Source organism: Corvus cornix, chromosome 3 (genome assembly GCF_000738735.6).
Source record: "Corvus cornix cornix isolate S_Up_H32 chromosome 3, ASM73873v5, whole genome shotgun sequence".
NCBI classification, from domain to species: domain Eukaryota; kingdom Metazoa; phylum Chordata; class Aves; order Passeriformes; family Corvidae; genus Corvus; species Corvus cornix.
Window position 1 is genome coordinate 83,342,584 of NC_047056.1, and position 21,602 is coordinate 83,364,185.

The following is a 21,602-nucleotide window of genomic DNA, read 5'->3' on the forward strand; positions in this document are numbered from 1 at the left end:
ACAGTATTTATTTTACTGATGCCAGTGTTTAACTACCGTTTGATCAGTAAGTTCATCAATGCAGTAGTGATTATTATTTCCCTAAATAAATAAAAGTATCTGCCAACATCTTATTAATGCAGTAAGTTAGCAAGCTATTAAAAATTATGACCTGAGGTAGTGTAATAACTGTTATCAACTGTTTTAATGATACCCATAAATTTAAGGGTAGTTTCTCTGATACGAACTATATGCCACATGCAGAAAGGGTCCTAAAATGTATTACTTACATGACTAATAACCAAACATATATTGACAGTTCTGAACTGTCCCAAGAACAATTTCAATATAATATGCTGGATTTTCAATTCAACATCTGATGCTGACCTGAATTGATATATGATGCACACTGACGTTTCAGTGATAGCATCAAGTAAGTAAAAACCTGAACTTTCTGTCATACTACATAAAATCTCAGATCTCTCTACTACAGTATCCACCACTATGGAGATTTTCATATAATATAATGTAACGGCATGGGGTATTCTTAAGTGAAGGTGTTCCAGAGCCTGGAGACAGCACTCAATAAAGCAAGGTATTGTTCCCCCCGGGCCCTAATTACTGCAACTAAGAGCTGTCTCATACAAATTCTGTATGACAAAGTACACAGCTGCTTTGATTTCGGTATAATTTAAATGAGTTTCTTCTTACTGAATTTTTCTTTACATTGTTGGAAATGCATTTAGAAATAATGAACGAAACTCACATACTCTGATAGAAAAGAGTAAGAAAATCACAACCAAAACCATATGTCTAGGAGAAAGTATAAACAATGCACATGGAAATATTTATTGCATATTCCATCTCTGCTTCCAACTACTTTCATCTACTGCAGGCTTCCTGAGCCATCGGTGATTATGTTAAACACATATTTTTGTGTTTAACAGCTTTTCCTACCTTTTTCTTCTCCCTGCTTGCTTTTTAATCAAGCCTGCTCTATAGAATCAACAGCATCTTGCAGGAGAAAGTACCTCAGCTTAATTACACGAGTATCTCCTTTTGTTAATTCCGATTCAATCGGGCACCTTTTGCTCTTACTACTCTACTTCTTCAGTCCATGTACTCTGGATGACAGTAGTAAGCAACCCTCCCTATTCCCTCATGACTGCATAGATTCCTGTTGTGTTCTTTCATGGTCTTCCCTTCCCAGGCAGAAAAAGAAAAAAACTGAGTCAGCTTAATTTTTCCTCACATGAAAGCTGTTTCATGCCTTTAAATCCCTCTTGATGCTTCTCTTTGAACCTCTTCTAGTCTACTGTACCCCTTTTGAGATGAGGATACACACACTATGAGGAATATTCAAGATGTGTACATCCCATGAATTTCTATAGAAGCAGAATGTTGTTTCTGTTTTTTGATCCTTTCCTAGGAAATCTTTACACTGGATTTGCTGTTTTCACTGCTAAGGAGAACTGCATTGATCTTTATGTACTAGATAATTCCATCTTTCACTCATGATTGGTTAAGAACCACTTCAGAGTCAATCGTAACCTACAAAAATGCTCTTTTTTTACTTCTCATTCGCTTAGATTACTTGACCTTTACCTACACAGAATTTAATGTATGATTTCAACCCACATAACTCAAAACCTGAGCATTTACAATTTTCTTTAAATAGCTAGTCATTATACTAACCCAAGTAAAGTTTAACATCTACAAACTTTTGTCACCTGGCTGTCAAACATTTTTTCTTATAACTGTGCACCAATGTTAACACATCCTTGTGCAATTCAATTGGTTACCTCTATTAACAAAACAAACTCTTTTTGCCCCCTCTTTCTATCTCTTGCCAATTGTTTCTTATAAAATTTTCCATTTTATTCAGAGGTAATTTAGCCTCTCCCAAAGCCAAATGACTTTACAGAGGGAACAATGAAACCAATTCTGGTCTCCATTATAATTTCCACAAATTCAGGTTACATGGTCACAAAGCTCACTGATGTGAAGTTCTTCAAATACCTCCGCTGCCTTTTTAAAATGCTGGTATCATGCTAGCTACCCTCCTTACCTGTAGCAGAAAGATGATGCTAGCCACAAGCAACACACTATAGTCATTAGCTCCTTTATCCCCCAGTTCCTCTTACAACCCTTGGATGAATGCTATTTCATCAATCCTGCCTTGTTCAGACTTTGCTCGATGTACTACAGTTTCTTCCACTGATGCTTCATTTTGAGTTGTACACTCTCTCACATTCCTTATTAAAATATATTCTGGCATGAAGAGCTAAGTGTTGCCAAAGTGAGTACAAGCAATTCCATTATTCAGCTATGACCTTATATACACTCCAGAGCCAGCTTTTACAACTGGGTTGTCTCCTGATCCTCCAGTTACTCATCAAACTTTCCTGCTGAGTTTGAAGAAAAAGTTATCAACTGTTTTCATGTCTGTTGGGAGTTACTAAACAATTTTTCCCCACCTCATTATAATTACAGGTTAAATCCACCAGCTTTTGTTATTATTCTCTGGTTTATTATTCAGATAAAAGATCAGATTCAAGAACTATGATGTTTTATTTCAGATATTATACCTCACCCTGCTGTTTAGCCAGACCAGCATTTGGGGGTCCATTTGAAATCTACTTAAACAAGCAGCATGCCTCCTATATGGTATCTTTAAATAACTCCCAAGCTGGCTACAAGTATTTTACATTAGAGCTGCATCTTTCCTTTCCATTTCAAAAAGTTTCTTAGTATTTTCTGTAGTCCTTTTTTTAATTAAGCATTTCTGTATTGGACAGTTTGTCCACTGCTACTGATCAGTGCAGTCACCCATGGAAAATGTCTTAGTATCCCAGTTCTGCTCACTCAACTCTGGATCAATTTTCACACTCTCCAGCACTCTTTGTCATAACAAAAATGTAAATCTAGAAGTATATCATCATGTTCGATAGAGTGTTTACCTGAGTTACTTCATCTGAACGGCCACTTCGTATCTGGGTCTATACAGGATTTTTTAGTTTTTTAAGGGGATAACAAGTAATCGTTACACAGGCTAAGCTGCTGACTATTTTGTACGAAGATTTAAATTTGGAACCTGAGCTGGGGCGATCCCAGATATGAGTACAGACTGGGAGAAGTCACTGAGAGAAGCCCTCTGGAGAATACTTGGGTGTTCTCATGGATGAAAAGCTGGGTATGAGCCAACAGTGTTCACTGGTAGCCCAAAAGGCCAACTGTATCCTGGGCTACATAAAACGCTGAGTGGCCAGCAAGTCGAGGGAGTTGACTCCACTCCTCTACTCTGCCCTACTGAGACCCCAGCTGGAGTGCTGCATCCTGCTCTGAGGTCCTCAACACAAGACAAGGATCTATTGGAGTGGGTCCAGAGAAGGACCACAAAGACAATCAGAGGGTGAGAGCACCTCTCCTATGAAGACAGGCTGAGAGAGCTGTGATTGTTCAGCATGAAGAGGTGGCTTTGGAAAGATTCTACTGCAGTCTTGCAGTACCTTAAGTGTCTTACAAAAAGGGAGAGGGATTTTTTATATGGACAGACAATGACGAGACAAGGGGCAATGATTTTAAACTGAAAGAGGGCAGGTTTGGATTAGATATACTACAAAGAAATACTTTGCTGGGAGGGTGGTGAGGCACTGAAACAGGCTGCCCAGAGAGGCTGTGGATGCCCCATCCCTGAAGTGTTCAAGGCCGGGCTGGATGGGGCCCTGAGCAACCTGATCTAGTGAACAGTATCCCTGTCTACAGAAAGGGGGTTGGAACTAGATGCTCTTTAAGATCACTTTCACGCCTAACCGTTGTATGATTCTATAAAGTCAACTCACCAAAGAAGCCAGATGCATTTACTGTCCACACAAAGATCAACTTTTCTAGAAAAGTTACTTTTTCATATGTATCACTGGTTTGCCAGAATAACTCCCTACCATCCCCTGGAATACAACAGCAGAGACCTTAATATCTCTATTGCACACATAGAAACTTCTATAAATCTTTCATCTGCTGAGATGTCATCTATTTCTGTGTGTACAAGAACCATCCTAAACATGAAATCTAAATCAAGTAAAGGTTTGGTTCAGGACCCAGATGCGTTTTCAGGAAGACCTGAAGTTTACATTCTTTTTCCCCAGTTGCTGGTAAAGAGCAAGCCTCATCTTACAAATGATTACAACATTGCAACTGCAACCAACTTATCAGATACTGCAGTGTTCACGCTGAAAATGTAAATTAATTTAAATGTACTCAGAATCATTGCCTTCATCCAGACTCATATTTAAATAAATGAAAAAGAATGCTTCTAAGCTTTCTAATCTGTTGCTCATTTAGAGTCATCAGATATATTGTTAAGAGGATACAAGTACTCATAAAACTCTGACACAGAAATATTTTTTCGTTTACTTTCCCCACTGCTTCATTATTCTTCCAGACAGGCTTCTATGCAAAACAGCTTTTTATCTTCTAACTTTGATACCATCAGCTCTACTATATCAACTGTTTAACCACAGTGAGACTGCATTTTCACAATCTGGAGCAGCACTACATGAACAGTTTTACAGGCCTCTCACTCTTCCTAAGAGCTGCAGATTCTCGCTCCTGTCCTGTACCCTGCATTGGTCAGCACTGACAAAAAAGCTGGGGAAGGAAACTAATTCAGGTAAGAACCCCTTGAGCAGCAAGGGAGGGGAAACGTTATTTTTCAACCACATCAGTTTGCTCCTCCTGTTCAACCACACTAACCCGTGCAGCTGTGACAGCACAGCAGAGGTAAGGTCCATCCAGGAACTGAAACTATTTTAAGTACTACAGATACCAAAGAAATTTCCATGGAATTGAAGCCTAATCTACATTTATAGGTATAGATCTAAAGATCTAGTGCTTAAAAGATGCTTTAACTTTCCACTCCCTAAATTAGCTGCAGAGGCGAAAAAACCTGTCAAAGCACCTCCAATAACAAGCAGTAATCATAACCTGATAGTAGCTGAGATACTATGTGAAGCAGAGAGTTCAGTAGCGAAGTTCTATGATACCAATGTAATGGATACTAAGCACGGACATTCCTTTGCACATGAAGGGAATTCAGTTTGTCAGCTGCCTAACAAAAACCCCCACACCCTTTCATGAACTTGATGTCAGCAGAAAACCAATGATAGAGAGCATTCACTCCTGGACGAAAGTGTTTATATGCTCCTGAAAAGCAAAAGCATTTACAAAAGTTCTGCACTTCAAAGATGGAAATCATCTGCATATTCCGGTAAATGACTAGGGTTTCTTTCAGGGCTTGCATGAACATTGGGCTGCTTACGTTGCAGGATATTGCACTGATTACAGGACTGAAGAACACAGAACTGTGTAAGTTTGAAGATTTTCTGAACAATTTAACATTTTTTAAGTATTAACAAGGAATAATAGAGGAGGATAAGAGGATAGAGCTTTGAAGTATGTTGAACTTTTTCTTTGTGATGCCTTTGAAACTTCTGGTAAGACAGAAGTGATAACCACACAATGGACAACTAATCCTTCTTCACCTTTTCTACTGATTCTCTCAACAGAGCTGCAGAGGCATCCACCCCATCCAAGGAGGCCGCCCTTATGACAGCATTAGAAAACAATGCAGAAGTACTTCAAGAGGCCTTCTTTGTTTACATCAGCAGCAAAAGGAATGCTACAAAAAATTGTGGGCATTTTCTGCTCAGTGAGACAGAAACCTAGGGACAAAAGACATGGAAAAAAAAATTAAGAACTTGATCTTTTTTTTGTCACCCCAGATTTCACTGCTAAGTTCTGTCTTCTGACCTCACAGTTCCTCAACTCTATCAGCAGAATCTGCAGGAATGCAGTATCACCCATTGTCAAGGAAGATGTGATTAAGGAACACTTAAGCTAGTTGTACCCAAAGACTGGAAAAACATCATTGCACTTCAAGAAGGGCAACACGGATGATCTGGTGAACTACAGGCTAGTCTGCTAAAAACACAACTTATTCTATACCATGTGTGTGCTCAAGAGCGGACCAGATTGACCTGAGAGGCAATAGAGACTGGACAAATCCCTGAGCAACCTGCTCTAACTGGGCCTGGCTTGAACAGGATGTTCCAACCCATATGATTCCAACCAGCTGTCAAGTAAAACCAGTGAGTATTCATAGGTATGAAGCATCTCCTAAGGCAACTGCACATCACAAAAACTTCCAAAAAGAAGTAGCTCAGTCACTTTTCTTCTTTTCCCTCTCTAAGTAAGTCTGACACCCACTCAAACTCTCCACACAAGTAAAATAATTTGAGTAACATCAAAAACAGGAACCAACAATAAACAGGGAAAAAAGGAGAAACAAATAAACAAAAAAGTAATTTTTTCATCTCCCCCATCATGAATTCTTTACTTACCTAAGACCTCTATTGCTAGACTGGAGATATATCAAAAATTCAGAAATTAGGAAGAAAGTTGTGTTGTTTTTATAGGAAAGGTAAGTCTAAGAGAGATTTTATAACATATAATATCTTCCTATTTTATAGATTAAAATAGGGAATAAAAGGTGAGGTTAGGCTAAGAGCAATTTCTGAATTGCCAATTTACTCTCAAAATCCAAAAAAAAATATAAAGCTCACAAGCCATTTCAAGGAAGATGAGAGTTGAACAAGAATTCCAGAATACAATTTCTGTGGTAAATCAGTATGCGATGTTAATCACACATGATCTCAAATTCTGAACACTGGAACAGTTTTAGAAGATGAGCAAAACACAGCAGGAAACTTTATAGTGTATTATGCATGTGATTTGCACACTTCGTTATGCACCATGGGATCCATCTTCATATAAAACCTAAGCTTGTGCAACTGAGAATACAGAAGCACTAAACAACAGCAATCTATTTTAAGAAAGTGCTGAAAGGCAGTTACATACAGAGTAAGATTAATAACCCAGCCAAACTACCTGGAAATTAGGCAACTGACACTTCGAGAAGGTTTCCACGCTTGCTGCAGTAATTGGAACACCAGGCTAAAATAAAGCACTGTATCTACATACCAAAAGGAAGAAGGAAAAAAGAACTTATACTACTTAATACTTCTGGATTTATCCTGTAAAGTTTCATAGATGATGTCAGATAGATACTATCCCCTTTGTAAAAACATACAGAAATTAAAACTCCAGAAAGGTTCCACAATCTCTGCAAGAACTTAACTTGCATCTGCAGGACAGAAGAATCATACTCAGAATGGTTTTGGTTGGAAGGGGCCTTAAAGATCATCTAGTTCCAGCCCTGCCACCATGAGCAGGGGGGAGACCTTCCACTGGACCAGGTTGCTCAGAGCCCCATCCAGCCTGGCCTTGAACACTTCCACAAGAAATGTTTCTTCTGTAAGAAGAAACTCTAAATGTAATTAAAGCAGAAAAAAAAGCAAGACACCTCTTTGATGTTGTCAATTGTTCAAAATTCACATGAAATGGACAGCAGAAAAAGTATACAAAGAAAATGATCAACAACCTCAATTAAAAAACCTCAAAAATTTGGTCACATGAAAAAAGTACATTTCAGAAAAAAATTGAGTAGGGAAAGTATGATGAAAGAGTTAGTTAAACTAAGTGGTGAGAAAAATATTTCCATTTGCCTTTCTGTAAAGGCTAAATACCTGGGGTTTTCTCCTATTCTTAGAGACACTGGCACGCTTTCCTACCCATACAAGGCAGCAGTCAGCTGAATTGGATTTCTGATATGGCTGAAAAGTAACAGACTAGCTTCACCAACACTTCTCCCCACCCCGAGGACTAGTTTCCTGTCAGTTCAGCTCCTTCAGCCAACTTGCCATGAAGCCAGTGAAGTGCCAGTATTTATTCCAGCACAGCTGTGAGCGCTGTCTCTGGGAGGGGCAGCAGCTCTGTCCCTCTGAGCAGCACCCAGCAGTGGGCCTGGGTGTGTTGTCAACTGCTGTCACAATTCCTTGTGTGGCCATACAGCATGGCCCCGCACACAGGGTCTTGCTATGACTCTGCAAATGCACACACAGTTAAAATCTGTGCACATTATGTCTGTTAAAAAAAAAAAAAATCAGAGAAATCCAACACAAATATAGGTAACAGCCTTCTGCTCAGACTAGATACACTATATAGCTTAACGCCCTTTGCAATTAGCAATCATCAATGCAGCAAGGTACGAAATAATGCAACTACAGACTGCACTAAGAGCACTGAAGTCTTTGCAATGGAAGTACCAAACTTCCCCAGACCTAACAACGAGTTTAAGGAACGCTGACAACTGCTAACTATGTCACAGTATACTAACATCCATTAAGCAGGCTTTATTTTTTAAAAAGCTAAAAAATCACTTTAACATCCCATGAAAAACAAACATTTTCTCAGTAATTACTCATAGAAACAGCGAAAGTGAAGTACTGTCAATCGACTGATTTTTAGTAAGACATGCCAGCTTGCTAATTGAACCTAGTTATAAAACAACTTTTCAAGAAACAGCACTCAAAAGACAGCTAAATCAAAATATCACACTTGTTAAGCGACCATCCTGCAACCAGAGATGAGGTTCAGCTGCATCCATCCAAACATGAAACTCCTGCTTACCTTGATCTCTAAGTTCTTTCTTCCACCTAATGAGTGACGCCTTTTACATGTAACATAGGCTTTGCTACATGATAAAGAACATTTTACTTTATCAATGACAGATAGTTTCTTGTAGTATTTATCAAGTAAAGATTCAGCTATAACATATTTGCCTTATGGCAGAACTATTAAATCTCCATTGAAGCTTTACTGTCCCAGTGAGAGGTATATGCAATTGCAATAACCTGGGCCAGAGTAGTCCTGAAGTCCACTTTTGAAAGTTTACTCCCAGTTGTAAAGGATCCTTAAATTGTCCCTTAAGCAGTAAGCCTTGGTAGAAATAAAATTACAGCAAACTCCAGTAAATGTTTCTAGAAGTGAGCCTCAGAAATTACAAAGGCAATTGTAAATATGAAACCTAACGTCTACTGCATAGTTCAAATTCTCATCTAATGGGGTCTTGAATAATCTGTTAGACTGTCGTATTAAATTCTGTCATCAGCAGGATATTCATATTTTGCTAAATGAGCCATAAAAATTGGACATGTCAAAGGAATACAACATTATATCCCCTGACATTAATAAAAATACATCAGCAGAATGAATTTTATACAAATGAAACAACTGTATGGCATTGAATAAAAACACACTCATAAAAATAACAAATATTTTGCAGCTGTTTCTTACAGACATAAATTTCTAAGATTACATATTATTAATCATGTCACATAGTAATATGTTTTACCACACCAGCAGAATATTACTGGTATTTTTCGTTCCTAAAACATTGTTGTGGGAAGTCTTACAATAAAAATAAACAAACAAACAGAATCTCAGGGAGATATGAGCAGGGAGACTTTGTTCCAGCTCATATGGTCTGAAAACAAACAAACAAAAAGCCAGGGGGGGCTTAACACAGAGTTTCTGAATCATCACTACTCTTTATCTATAATGTCTCAAGAATAAATCAGAGAAAGATACCACAAAGTCTTTCAAATTCTTCTTTTATAGGAATTACTGGGACACACACGCAGAAGTGTTTCCTTCCCTCATGCAGTGCTTACAGCCCTTGTCTGTTAACAAAAACTTTTTAAAGGCCTGCTGATCAACCTGGGAAGAATAACCACAGCCCGTTAATTTATTCCCTTCAGTCTCCAGCCTTCACTATAATCTCGTTCTTCACAGAAGGTAACCTGCTATTTAAAATAATTGTGTTTCCTTGCGCAGAATAAAGCTGCTCTTACACTAAAATACCCATTACGAAGTTTAAGTTACGTATTACACCTTAGCCTGACTTAACAGATCACCAGGCAGAGATGAAAGAGGGAATGTTCTATTCTTCTCAAATGTAGAGGCTGTATGTTCTCCCCAATCCAAGCCATTGTCCTGCATCCACCAGTTACCCTTCAGTGAGCAAATTCAACAGAGGTTTGGCAAAGGGCCAACCTGGCAAGATAGAACAGAGCAAGTTCAATCTCTCTGGCAAGAAAGTGGTAAGTCTCCAGGGTGGTGGAGAGTACATGCAGATCTGCTTCCAGAATGGAGTCGCACCCACTAACATGACATTCAGACACCAATTACAGACTTTACTACAGCTTAAGGTCAGTTTAACCTGAAAATATTAGGTATGCTAGGCTGCTGAACACAGAAACAGTAAGTTAAGAACAAATGCTTTAAAAAATTATATGTGTAAGATGAAGCTGCCAACAAATTAAATTCTATACCATGTATAAAAACAGTAATATTTTACTAATGCTTAAATTTTCTTCATAGAAAGTAAGTACAGAGCATTAGACAGATTTTAACCTATGAAAAAATATCCCTACCTTAAAAAAACCTCCAAACTGAAACCAAGTGCCAAAACATGGGCCAAAAGAAAGGAACTTAACAAATGTGCTCCCCTCACCTCCAATGCAAGTGCCTTTTAGAATAACCAAGTTAAAAGAAGAATTACATTTGTCCTTTTTCCCCAAAACCGTAATTTGCTCCTGTTATCTCTACACTATCCTCCACCACAACAGCTCCATTTCTGTGTGTTTTCTCAGCCTCCTGCAGCACCTATCCTGCACACTCTTCCACTCCTTCCCTGGCAACACACAGATGAAGGCATATGCTGTCCTGTGCCTGAAGTCCTCTCACTGCCCTGACCCCTTGATTCCTCAGCCACTGAAAGAACACCAGTGAGCAGCAAACTGAATCATGCTCAGGCAACACTGAAACCTTCGCTTCATGGACACTAATTTTGACTTCTCTGCTTAATGGAGTGAGCAAGTTTCACAGAACTTCTATATTTGTACCTGTGAGATCTTTACACCTCTGCAAATAAAAGGGTTTAAGTTCTGGAAAAATAAAAGTTATGCTACCCGTGTTTGTGACTTGTAATAAAGCACCAGCCAAGGACATTAAGGGCGGTGAGGCACTGGAACAGGTTGCCCAAGGGGGTTGTGGATGCACCAACTCTGGAAGTGTTCAAGGCCAGATTAGATGGGGCCTTCAACAATCTGGTCTAGTGGAAGGTGTCCCTGCCTATGGCAGGCAGGTTGGAAATAGGTGATCCTATTACTGGGATGGAAGGACGCAAAATTATGAGGTGACTCAAAAAACCTTCATATTCTTATAAAGCAATATTTAAAAGTGACAAGTTTGGTGGTTACTCTCACATTTGATGGTTAGTCTCACATTATAGGATATCTGCTACAGCACAAAACACCTTGATGCTCCTCAGTTACATCAAATACGAGACAAAGTTAAAACTACAGACTAGGTGAATTCTGATACTGCACCAAAATCCATGTACAGTCTTCCAGGAACAACAGTAATAAAAGCCAAACTTGCTGTTGAAACCATTAAAATAAATAATCTATTTTATCCTCGTACATAAAACAAGAAGGAAAAGGCTGAAATATCTTAACAGGCTCATATCTGTGCAAGCATGACTTCTGCTAACTGTTGGTTTAATGTTTGCTATCAAACCACATATGAATGTTACTACTTTTGTTATTACTTTTACTTTTTTTATTTATACTTACATAAAGAAGAGTGTAAGAGGGTAAGTGTTCTCTTTTAGGAACATTCTCATTTAGTTTTTTTTTTTGCCACTAAAAACCACTAGAAATTCTGTACTTTTTCTGAAGAAAGAGTAGTGCTTTACTACCAAATCCAAGTGCCAAAAAATAGTGGATGAGGCATCCCAAACAACAGTTACTCTTATGCCAGGAGCTTTTATGCCCCACTTTGTGAAAACTTAATACAGTAGTAGTTGGTCAGGAAAAACTACCAAATAACAAATGCCTCCACAATGAAAACCAGAAAATTGCACTCAGATCCTTTACACTTCAGAAAGCTCAGGACAAGCCTGGGCTCCTAGAATCCTATGTCTCAAAATTAAGAAGATGATGATGTGAAAGAGGACTGGAGAACAGGTTTTTACCTTAGAATGTGCTCCCAAGCATATTGCAACACATGTTATAGAGCAGTAAAAGATAAATTAGGTTTATATTTAGTATCTTTCTACATGCTTTAAGAAGCACCCTGTCTTTCTTAATATTTCATGCCACCCATCACCCAAGTTAGTCAGGCATGTATAAAAAATAAGACAGTAAGAAATGTTTTCAGTTTGACTTTGTTGAGGAATAGTCCTCAACAAATGAGTTTCATTCATAGAAAATAACCTGTTATTGAAGTCTGTAACAAGGTTTCCTATTCTCAAAGCCACTGGAAAGGACAGCTGGACATTCTTCAAGTCTAAGAAGATACATGTGCAGTGCTGGAAAAAAAATTCTGAATGCATCAAAGGACTGGGACATATGAACAAGCCATGTCACAAACTTCGCACTTTCTCATAAAAAAAACACTCCTAAGAAAAACAGAAGAAACAGAACCTGCCTGGACATTGATGGGACAGATGCAAACCAAAGAATTCAACAGGATTAAGCAGGAGTTCAGATAGACACAGAAGATCAATGATACTTGAAACAACTCTTCCCCACACTTTCAAGCTAATCGTAATCTCCATTAGATCACAAACAAAGCACCAGAGACTGATTAGAGACAACTACAACAATTAATAATTAAATTTCACTGTTAAGAGAAAAATAAAGATAAGAGTCTTGCAGGTAAAAAAGTCTGGCAGGTAGAGAACACTCAAGTGTTCTACCTGCATATAAACTCCACTCTACCCCCCTAATTCGTATTACTCCAGTCAGAGATTTCTCAGTATGATTAAAAACAGAAACAAAAAAAGAGAGGAGAGGCTGACCACCACTTCAAAAGGTAAATCTGTTAACTCTAAACTAATACACAAAAGCTGTACGTTTCTGTACCACCCCAGAATCTCAGCTACCTTGAAGAAAATATTTTAAGTCTACAACTCCTGCTTTAGTGAAGACAATTCTTTACATGTGAACTGAAAGAACAAAGCAGTCTTCTGGTGTCCTCTGGCAGACAACTGTGAAGTTTATACTGCTGCTGCTAACAGGTAGTTCAGATAGTTTTCTCTATTGTTATTAGGAAACCTGTAGCCAAGAAATAGGAATGAAAATCGAGCAAATTCCTGTCAGGACTGCACTGAAATACCTCAACAACTCTGAAGCTAGGGACTGGCAACATTCCTTAGAAAGGAGATCCTCAAAACGAAAATTCAATACTGGTTCCCAGTATCACTACTGTAATCAACAGGAGGCTGAAATAAGAAAATAGGAAAGAATAATACATTTCTCCCTTCTTCTGGAAAATATTTTAAAGTTTACCTATTATCTACTGCATAAACATAGGCAAACGTTAAATTTTGTGCTGGAAAAGAGGAATACAATTTCCTTGCAATTCAGTAATAGTGAAGGAGGCAGAAAACAAGAGTTCCCACAATTTTTCTCCAGGGTAATGATCAACAGTACTGTCCATTCCCACATGTTTAACATGCCTCCTACTTTAAATCCAAATGAATTTGCCTGTAATTTTTTATATTTTAAGTGTGACTATCAATTAAGAAACACAGGAACTTCTCCAGACAGAAATCTCTAATCACTAAACTTCTCCTCCTCCACATCAGGAAAGAATTCCCATGTAAGAGAATTACTTTGTTAGTGTGAATTTCTGCATATTTGGCCCATAACTTTGAAACAGCAGTGTAAAAAAGCAAGTTCAGAACAGTTTTACTAATTTCACTTGCATCTAGATTAAATAACAAAAATAAGAGTACTTTTCATACTTCTAACAGTCCTGCCACTGCAAGTGAAGTAATCATGTAGGCCCTGTATATCCACGTGTATGTGATCACTATTAGCACTGCTTCAGAACGGTAACAAATGTTGCTTTAAAGAGTCCATTATAGTCCTAGGGATCTTTTCCACATTTCCATTAAACAGTCTATACAATACAGAACAAAAAATTATGCACATTAGATATACAGAACTGGACAAAAAACATGCACTAGTATGAACCACTGTGTTCAAGAATGGTATTATTCAGCAACAAATCAATCATTCAAGGAACACCCTTCCAGAAAGATCATTTTGTTTTCACTGCAGAATAGAATAATAAAAATATTAAGAGGAAGCACTTTTACAGTAGAATGACAGACATTATTTCTTCACAGCAACATCTGTTACACTAAATGAAAGAAAAGCAGTATCTCACTGGACATGTGGAACCAAAACCAAAATTCTGAACAACTATCATACGGAAAAGCAATTTATTTCACTTAACTCTATATTTATCTTAAGTCTGACTGATAGTCAACATAAAAAGGAGAGCACCAGAAATATCTGTGTACATGTATGTAAACACACACACACACATATGAAGGTACATATTTAACCAGCACAGTATCCCTTAGACTGAGTTTAACTGGTGATAGATCTAACATCCACTTCACCCAGACTTCTTCCATTCTGCACATTTAAGGCAGGGATGGACAGGGAGTCCTGGCCCGCCCCTTTGCCAGTCTTTAAGAAAACACTTCTGGAAACATCAGGTAAACAATTTTTGGTTGTTGCTTAACAGCCTTTAAAGGACTCCACAAAATATACACTCTCAGAAAATTATAAATACAGCTCTAGGCTCATGGATTAATAACCATCATCCAGCAATAGAAGTTGCCATATTTCCTACTCTACACACTTTCATCCCCTTTTTTTTCCCCATTATACTTGTTTCACAAATCTGGCATTCTCGTGCTTGTCTAGTCTTTGGATAACAGTGGTTCTAACATATTAGGTTGATACAATATGCTACCTTTCCAGATTACAAAAAACCTCAATTATGTATGTATGTATTTATAGATATTCTATACCTGTACTTTTTTCTATAAACATCTCTAGTAAGTACCTATCAAATAACATATGAAAGCCTTTCCCCTTTGCTTCAAATCAGTACAGATTTTACCAGCTCTTACTAGATCTGCCCCAGTATGACTGTCCCATTTGGACTTGGGCCACCCCCATAAATTTTTGTAACCACCATCTACACTAGATTTTCTTCACACGTGGCTGCATATTCTTAGGGTTTCTACCACATCATCAGTCCTAAAATGAACGTGTCCCCAAACAACGGGGAAATACAAAACCAGCTGGTAACTCAGTTCACCCATCGTGGAACACTGAAGCTTCAAATGGAGATGCTATCCAGTGTTATGTTGCTCCTGCTGGTGGAAAGAGAATTTGTAAGCAAAAAAAGTGTGGATATTGCATATAAAATCCGTCTTTTCTTAGCCACCTGTCCAGCCAGTAAGTACTCAAGATGGACACAGAAGACAGTGACTAGTCATCACCTTGACGCTTTTAGCTGTCCGCACAAAACTCACTTAGGCTGTGGAGAATTCAGGAAAAAAATGGGAGTGTCTGCATTTCATCACCAAATCCTTTAAAGGTATAAGGGAGGTAACATGACAGCTGTTATTAACCAGAGTTTCTGAACATCAGAATTCCAGATTAATTATTCAAAACAACAAGCAGTATTTTGTTCGCACAGTACATCTATTCCAGAACATCTAGTAATAAAAAGCCAATATCCAACATCCTGCAGCAAAAGAAAATCTGCAAGATCTTATGTTCTGTGCAATACAGGTACAGCAAATCTCCAATGCCAAACTTATCCCTGACTTGAAAAACTCTGCTCATGAGTACATAATTTCATTAATTTTTCTTTGTTATCATCATGGTAATTTGGCAGAATTTAGTAGGCTGCTGGCCTATGCCATCAGGACATATGCTTATAGCAATTTTGCAAGATTACAGTAGTACATTTTTTGATGTATCAATGAAACTGTAAAGGCTCAACAGTTTAAAAATATTCCAATTTCAGGAGGCTTTTTCCATTATAATTAAGAGCTTTATAGTGAAAAAAAAAACCTCAAAACACCAAACCCGTATTAAAAAAAAAAAAAAAGTCAGGGCTTTATAAACGCAAAAGGTTTTTTTCAAACGCTGGTGTAAGATTCATCATCACCTTCGTATCACAATTATAAGCATTATCCCCCTCCCAAAATTAAACTCAGTCCCAAACCTTTAAAGGAGCCTTTTAGGAGCAGGCGAAGACTCATTTTATGGTGGGGCCAAAGAATACGGGCTAGGCCGGAGCCTGGGAGCGGACTGAGGGCAGGGCAATGCAGCCCTGGCCTCCCCTCTCACCCAGCGCTAACCCTGCCCGGCGCCCCCAGCCCACCGCGCGCCGGGCCACGACTGAGTCCTGCCGCTGCACCAAGCCCCGGCTGCTCTCGGCGCTGCCCCGACAAAGGAAAGAAACACCGCACTCCCAACCCCTCGGAACAGTAAAAGAAAGAAAGAAGGTGGGGAAAAAAAAAAAAAAAAAAAAAAAAAAGAACCAAATCGCCCTCACTTAAGCCCTCCCTCAAAAGCAGGTCTCTTTTCACCAGACCTAACCACGGCACCCACCCTTCCCCCACCACGAAACCACCTCTCATTGTCGTCGCACCCAAAGGGGACCCATTACCCCCACCCCCATATGAACTCACACGCCCGCCTCCCCCATTCCCCAGTTTGTGCCGTGCCCCTTTACTGGTCGCCAGAAGGGAAACGCAGCTCAGGGGCCACATTTCCCCGGCACAGCCATGCACGCACCTTCCAGAAACAAGCTGTCTCTGCAGCCGCCGCCGCCGCCACCGGCCATCTTCCCGCTGCCGCGCAGCGCTCCCTCACTCCATCGCCCAGCGCGGCGGCGGGGCCCGGCCCTTCCCCCGGCCTGCCCGCCCCCACTGCGGAAGGCTGGATGGCTGACCCGCAACGGCGGCACTACCGCCGAGGCCCGGCCCTCTGCCGCTGCCGGGCCGCGCTGCCTTCCGGCCCCCGCGCAGGAGGAAGCGGCGGCAGCGCGCCCGCTCCTCCCTCAGCGCGCCCGCCGCCGGCACCCCGAGCGGCTGCAGCCGGGCCCGGCGCGGTGGCCGCCGTTGGCGCTCGTTGGGGCAGGCGGGCCTGGCCGGACTCCGCCGCACGCGCCGCCGAGAACGCGGGGAGGGCGAGGGGACGGAGCCGCCGCGCGGCCGCCCCTTCCTCCGGGAACGGCGCTTTCCTGCCCGGATCTGCGGCTCTCCCGCCGCGGGGGCCGCCGGCTTCCCCGGCCCCGGGACGATAAAATGGCCGCAGCAGCGCTGCGCCCCGCAATACCTCGGGCTCTCCCGCTCCCTCCTCGATCAGCCTGGAGGCAGCAGCTTTTGGGAGACGAGGAGGTGGCTCGGATAAGATGAATGAAGTTAGAGGAGTGCGGGAGTCCATTGCGGAGTGCTGAGGCCCGCGCCTCTCACCTCGCTCAAGCTCGGGGGAAAAGGTCTTCGTAAGGATCAAAGATTCCTATCAAATCTTAAAATCTTCTGTGGCCTGATCACGGCATATTTAAATCCAAAAGTTGGATTTTGCAAAACGTACAGCGTTGCCAAGCCAACTAAAGTGAAATTGCAAGTCATGGCCTCAGGTACATATGACTTTCAGCCTGTAAGGTTTTACGTTTTAAAAAGCTTTCCCATGTAGCAGAAATACAAAACACATGCATCCTTTAAAAACTATAAGATAGTTTATGATAGTGTACAACTCGGGAAAACCAAATACTCCTTTCTTCTTCAGGTTCTTTAATCTGGGACTCTGCTGACTCCCCCTTCCCTCCACTTTACTGCAGAATTGGGGAATTTTAATGTCTAAGGTACCTAGTTCCTAACATTATTAATGCCTGAAAAGTGAGCTTCCAAAAATGCTTGAACTGAAGAGTTTGTAGACTGAAGTCCTAAATTAGGTAATTTAAAGCGCCTAGTGCATATGAAGATTAAAGGCTAGAAAGAGGAAAATTGTTTTCCTTTAAGTCTTCTAAATTTGTTATTTTTCTTCCCGAATGTACTGTGTTGATACCAACCATATTCATAAGCCAAGTGTGTTCAAAATACTTTTAAGAGTGCTCACTTTTTGCGCAATCGAGAGGCAAAAGGCGGTCCGGAAGACCACAGGAGGTGTCAGAACGCTCCCCAAGTGCTACGTCACACCACCAGAGCTAGCAAGCAATTAGAAAGAATCCCAAAAGCTCGAACAGTGCTGGCAAACCTACAAATCTCAGTCTTCAAAATCTCCTTAGGAAAAAAAAGGCTTCCTGAAAGAGAGATCACAAACTATCCTTGTTTCATTAGTAATGACATTAACAAGAAACGATTAGGAGGAATCGGTCCCAGCTAATTACAGAGAAGCCAGAAAATCATATGTTCAATAGAAACCTAATAGTTAAAAAAAAAAAAGGAAATTTAGGATCTAATTTTCAAAAATACCCTATCGTATCTCAGAAGGACATTGTCCAGTTCGAGGGTTTACTGCCAAGGTTACAGCATTACTCCACAAAAAGAAATTCTTATTGACAGTTGAGACTAGACTGATCCAGGTCTATGCAATTCTATGCAATTTTTTAAAAACTAAGGATTAGGAGTTATGATTATGAATTATTTGAATAAATGTTTGGTGCACAGTAGTAGACTTATTGATCAAGGTATCAAATACAGCTTCAGAGTTTTAGTGAACTGAGGTGCAGTATGGATTTAAATATCCTTTTAAAGTAGAAAGGATAAGGAAATACACTATCAATCTAGATGCATGATTGATTTTAGACTTTTTGGTTGATAATTTAACATACGCTTTTTTATGGAAAAGAGCTGCCCAAAATTACATCACATTGCACTGTTCTTTTTTCCTTTATTTTGAAGCTCTTTAAGGATGCAAGAGGATAGAATGTAGTCAAAACTCTTACTAATTAAACTTTTATTAGTAGTCTATTCCCAGCCTTACAGTGGTTTGTTTTTTCATTTGAAAAGTATTTGTGAGGGAATGCAATACTGAGGGCACTCAAGTCTTATAAAATCTTTTCAAATCCTCTTAACTTTGCTTGGAACCGGAGGATTTTCTTCATGTATAAGTAACAGAATGAACAATGAGAAAGAGAAAATTGGTATTCTCCTTCCTGCTGAGGGAAATCATAGAGAATTTACTGAGTTTTCTTTCTCTTCTGAAGGAAAAATTTAATTATGTTTGCAGAATAAGAGCCCAGGGAAGACATGCATCAGATCATTGCTTCCTGGCCTTTAGCATCCTCTTGAAGTTGACCAGTCCCACTGTAGGTAGTCGACAATCACAGGCCACAGTGTAAGATCCAGAATTTACAAACACTTGCCTGTGCACAGCTCTGTTGGCGCAGCTCTGTGTAGGGTGGAAAGCTGATTACTTCATTAGGCAGTGATGAAGAATTTTTGTCTCACGTTAGAAATCTTTTTGTTTCCTTCCCACAATGAAAAAGTTATTATTAATGAATGTGGCTTAGATGATTCAGTACTGAAAATACTTTACAGGAACTGAAAAGTATTTATTTTTTTTCTTTGTATTTCTGATTCTTTCCAGTTACTTCTTGTTTCCTCTATGTTTCTGTAAGGTTAGCCAACAAAATGGGGGTAGCTATTCCTTAGAAACACTAGTTCCTTACTTAAGGAATAAAATGGAACTCAGATTGCAGTTTTGGAGCTTCTGTTGTGGTAGTGTACATTTCTTAGTTTTCTTTACTGGTATATAAACTGTATATAGACATTTGAGAGAATTTATAGGCACCTTGAATATTTTTTTGTTATTTACAACCCATGAACCTGCTCTATAGACTATAAATAACTTATATTTAACAGTCCCATCTTTCAGGAAGTAAGGGTTCTGGGCTGAAGTTAATTTTCACTGTTTTCCATTGTTGTTGTTTGAATTGTTCCTTGAACATATTAATGAAACACAGTCTGTATTCTCAGTTTTAAAAAAGTAACTGTTTTATTGCTGTCATCATGCCCTGCTGCCTAGTTTTTTCCTCTGCAAAATCAGATTTATTTCTTGCCCTACAATATCTTGTTATTAAAGTTATTGCTTTAATTTTAGGAGTTTTTTTACCTCATATTATTCCAGGATAGCTGACGTAGTGTAGGTAGCTCTTCAGGAATGTTCCCAAAGGGAAGAGTTCCATTCGTCTGTGTGCTAGGGCTTGCGGTGATACATCAGGATGTGGAAAAGTTTTTTGTTTAATTGTGGTATCAAAGATAGATTGTCAAGCAGGTAGTAAATAACAAGAACTGCTTAAGATCATTGGGGCTTTGTCTAAATTGTTTTCTCAACTCCTTCCTTGAAGGAGACCTGTTTTTTGAATCTGATCAACTTACCTCAAAGCTCAACACTGCTGTTGGAAGGTAACCATAATAAACCAATACCTATTAGGTTTTTGCTACTGTTATAAACATTTTGAAATTTAAAATGGCCATTATTCATTGCTGTGGCTGTTGTTTAAGTATCTTTTGCATTTGGTCATTACTGCATTAGAACTATTCAAAGAGAAACAGTTTTGCTTTAAATCTGCAAGTTCTCTTACTGGACAGTGAGATAAAACAACTGTGTTGGGCTAAAAAACATAACGACTAATTAAACATCAAAGTGAGATATATAGGTATAAAAGAGTGATTGAGGGATATGTCAACATTGTTATCCATAACATAGCATTAGATATTACTTTTGGAAATAAAAATTTCTTTTTGCAGGGTTAGGCTACATCTTGGGAGGTCATTTTTTATAGAGAAAAAAAACTTAGAGAATTTGTTGCACAGTCCAGAACCATTACATCATATACCTCTCCTAAATAGAAGAATAATTATGATCATGAGAGAGAATGATTTCAAATATATGCATGAAATGATGCTTTAGAAGAAATAGCCAGTTATAAATCAAATATAAAACATTCTATTGGAAAAATAGGGAATAATCTTATGTATTTTAAATATTCCCTAGTGATGTACATACGGTAAATGTACATTAAATCTTTGAGGCTAAATCAATCTTTAACAAAACCTAAAATGTTGATAGTTTTCTAAGTGTTAAAAGGGGAGCATATAAAAGGCTCAAGAAAAATACATTAGATTTAAGATATATAGAATATACTTTCCAGTGTGTATTCAAAATGTATAACTCACTTTATCATATTTTCTATAAGCTTTCTGTAGCAACACTGTTGTTAATCTGAAATAAACTTTTATTTCTCTCTAGTATTTTTATGGTGATGCTCTAAGGGAAATACGTTTTTGCCTACAGACTTATGAAATACATTTATTGATTGTGTTCCAACTTTCAGATTAGGCAACAGCATAAATTTTTTCTTTGTCTTTCAGTATAACTCTTTCATTATTTTACTGATAAGAGCAGAAGTTCTAACTGATTTAAAGAAGGAAAAATAGAAAATGTTTCATTTGTCTTCATAAATAGTATGGCATAATCACAATAGTCTTTCATCTACTAACAAAAAGATATAAAAAATGTATCTACAGCTTGAAATGCTAAAATCAAAGACTATGTAATGAGGAAAATAATAGAAATTTTTACTACAATAAAAGTTAAGCATAAATAACAAAAGCACAGCAAGACTCAGACTGTTAGGCATCCAAAAACATCCAGCATACAAAACATACTATGCATTTATGTACAGGGTCAGATCCTGTCTCTAATCTCTTGCTTTTCAAATCAATGGGAAATATGTCTTACGTCAACTTCCAAAGTATGTTTAAACAC

At 38.9% G+C, this 21,602-nt stretch overlaps 1 protein-coding gene across 4 annotated transcripts in view; it reads right to left on the reverse strand.

Moving 5' to 3' along the window:
• Window positions 1–16,851, reverse strand: part of SENP6 (SUMO specific peptidase 6) — a 70,789-nt gene extending 53,938 nt beyond the window's left edge. The window contains exon 1 of one of the 4 annotated variants that reach the window (XM_039568259.1): window positions 16,620–16,851. In XM_039568259.1, coding sequence (XP_039424193.1) covers window positions 16,620–16,668 — 49 coding nt within the window. In that variant the 5' untranslated portion in view covers window positions 16,669–16,851. Of the gene's footprint in view, window positions 1–16,044; window positions 16,097–16,619 lie in introns of those variants that run through there. The other 3 variants (XM_039568258.1, XM_039568260.1, XM_019288854.3) reach the window with 3 other exon arrangements.
• Between the last annotated feature and the right edge of the window lie 4,751 nt (window positions 16,852–21,602).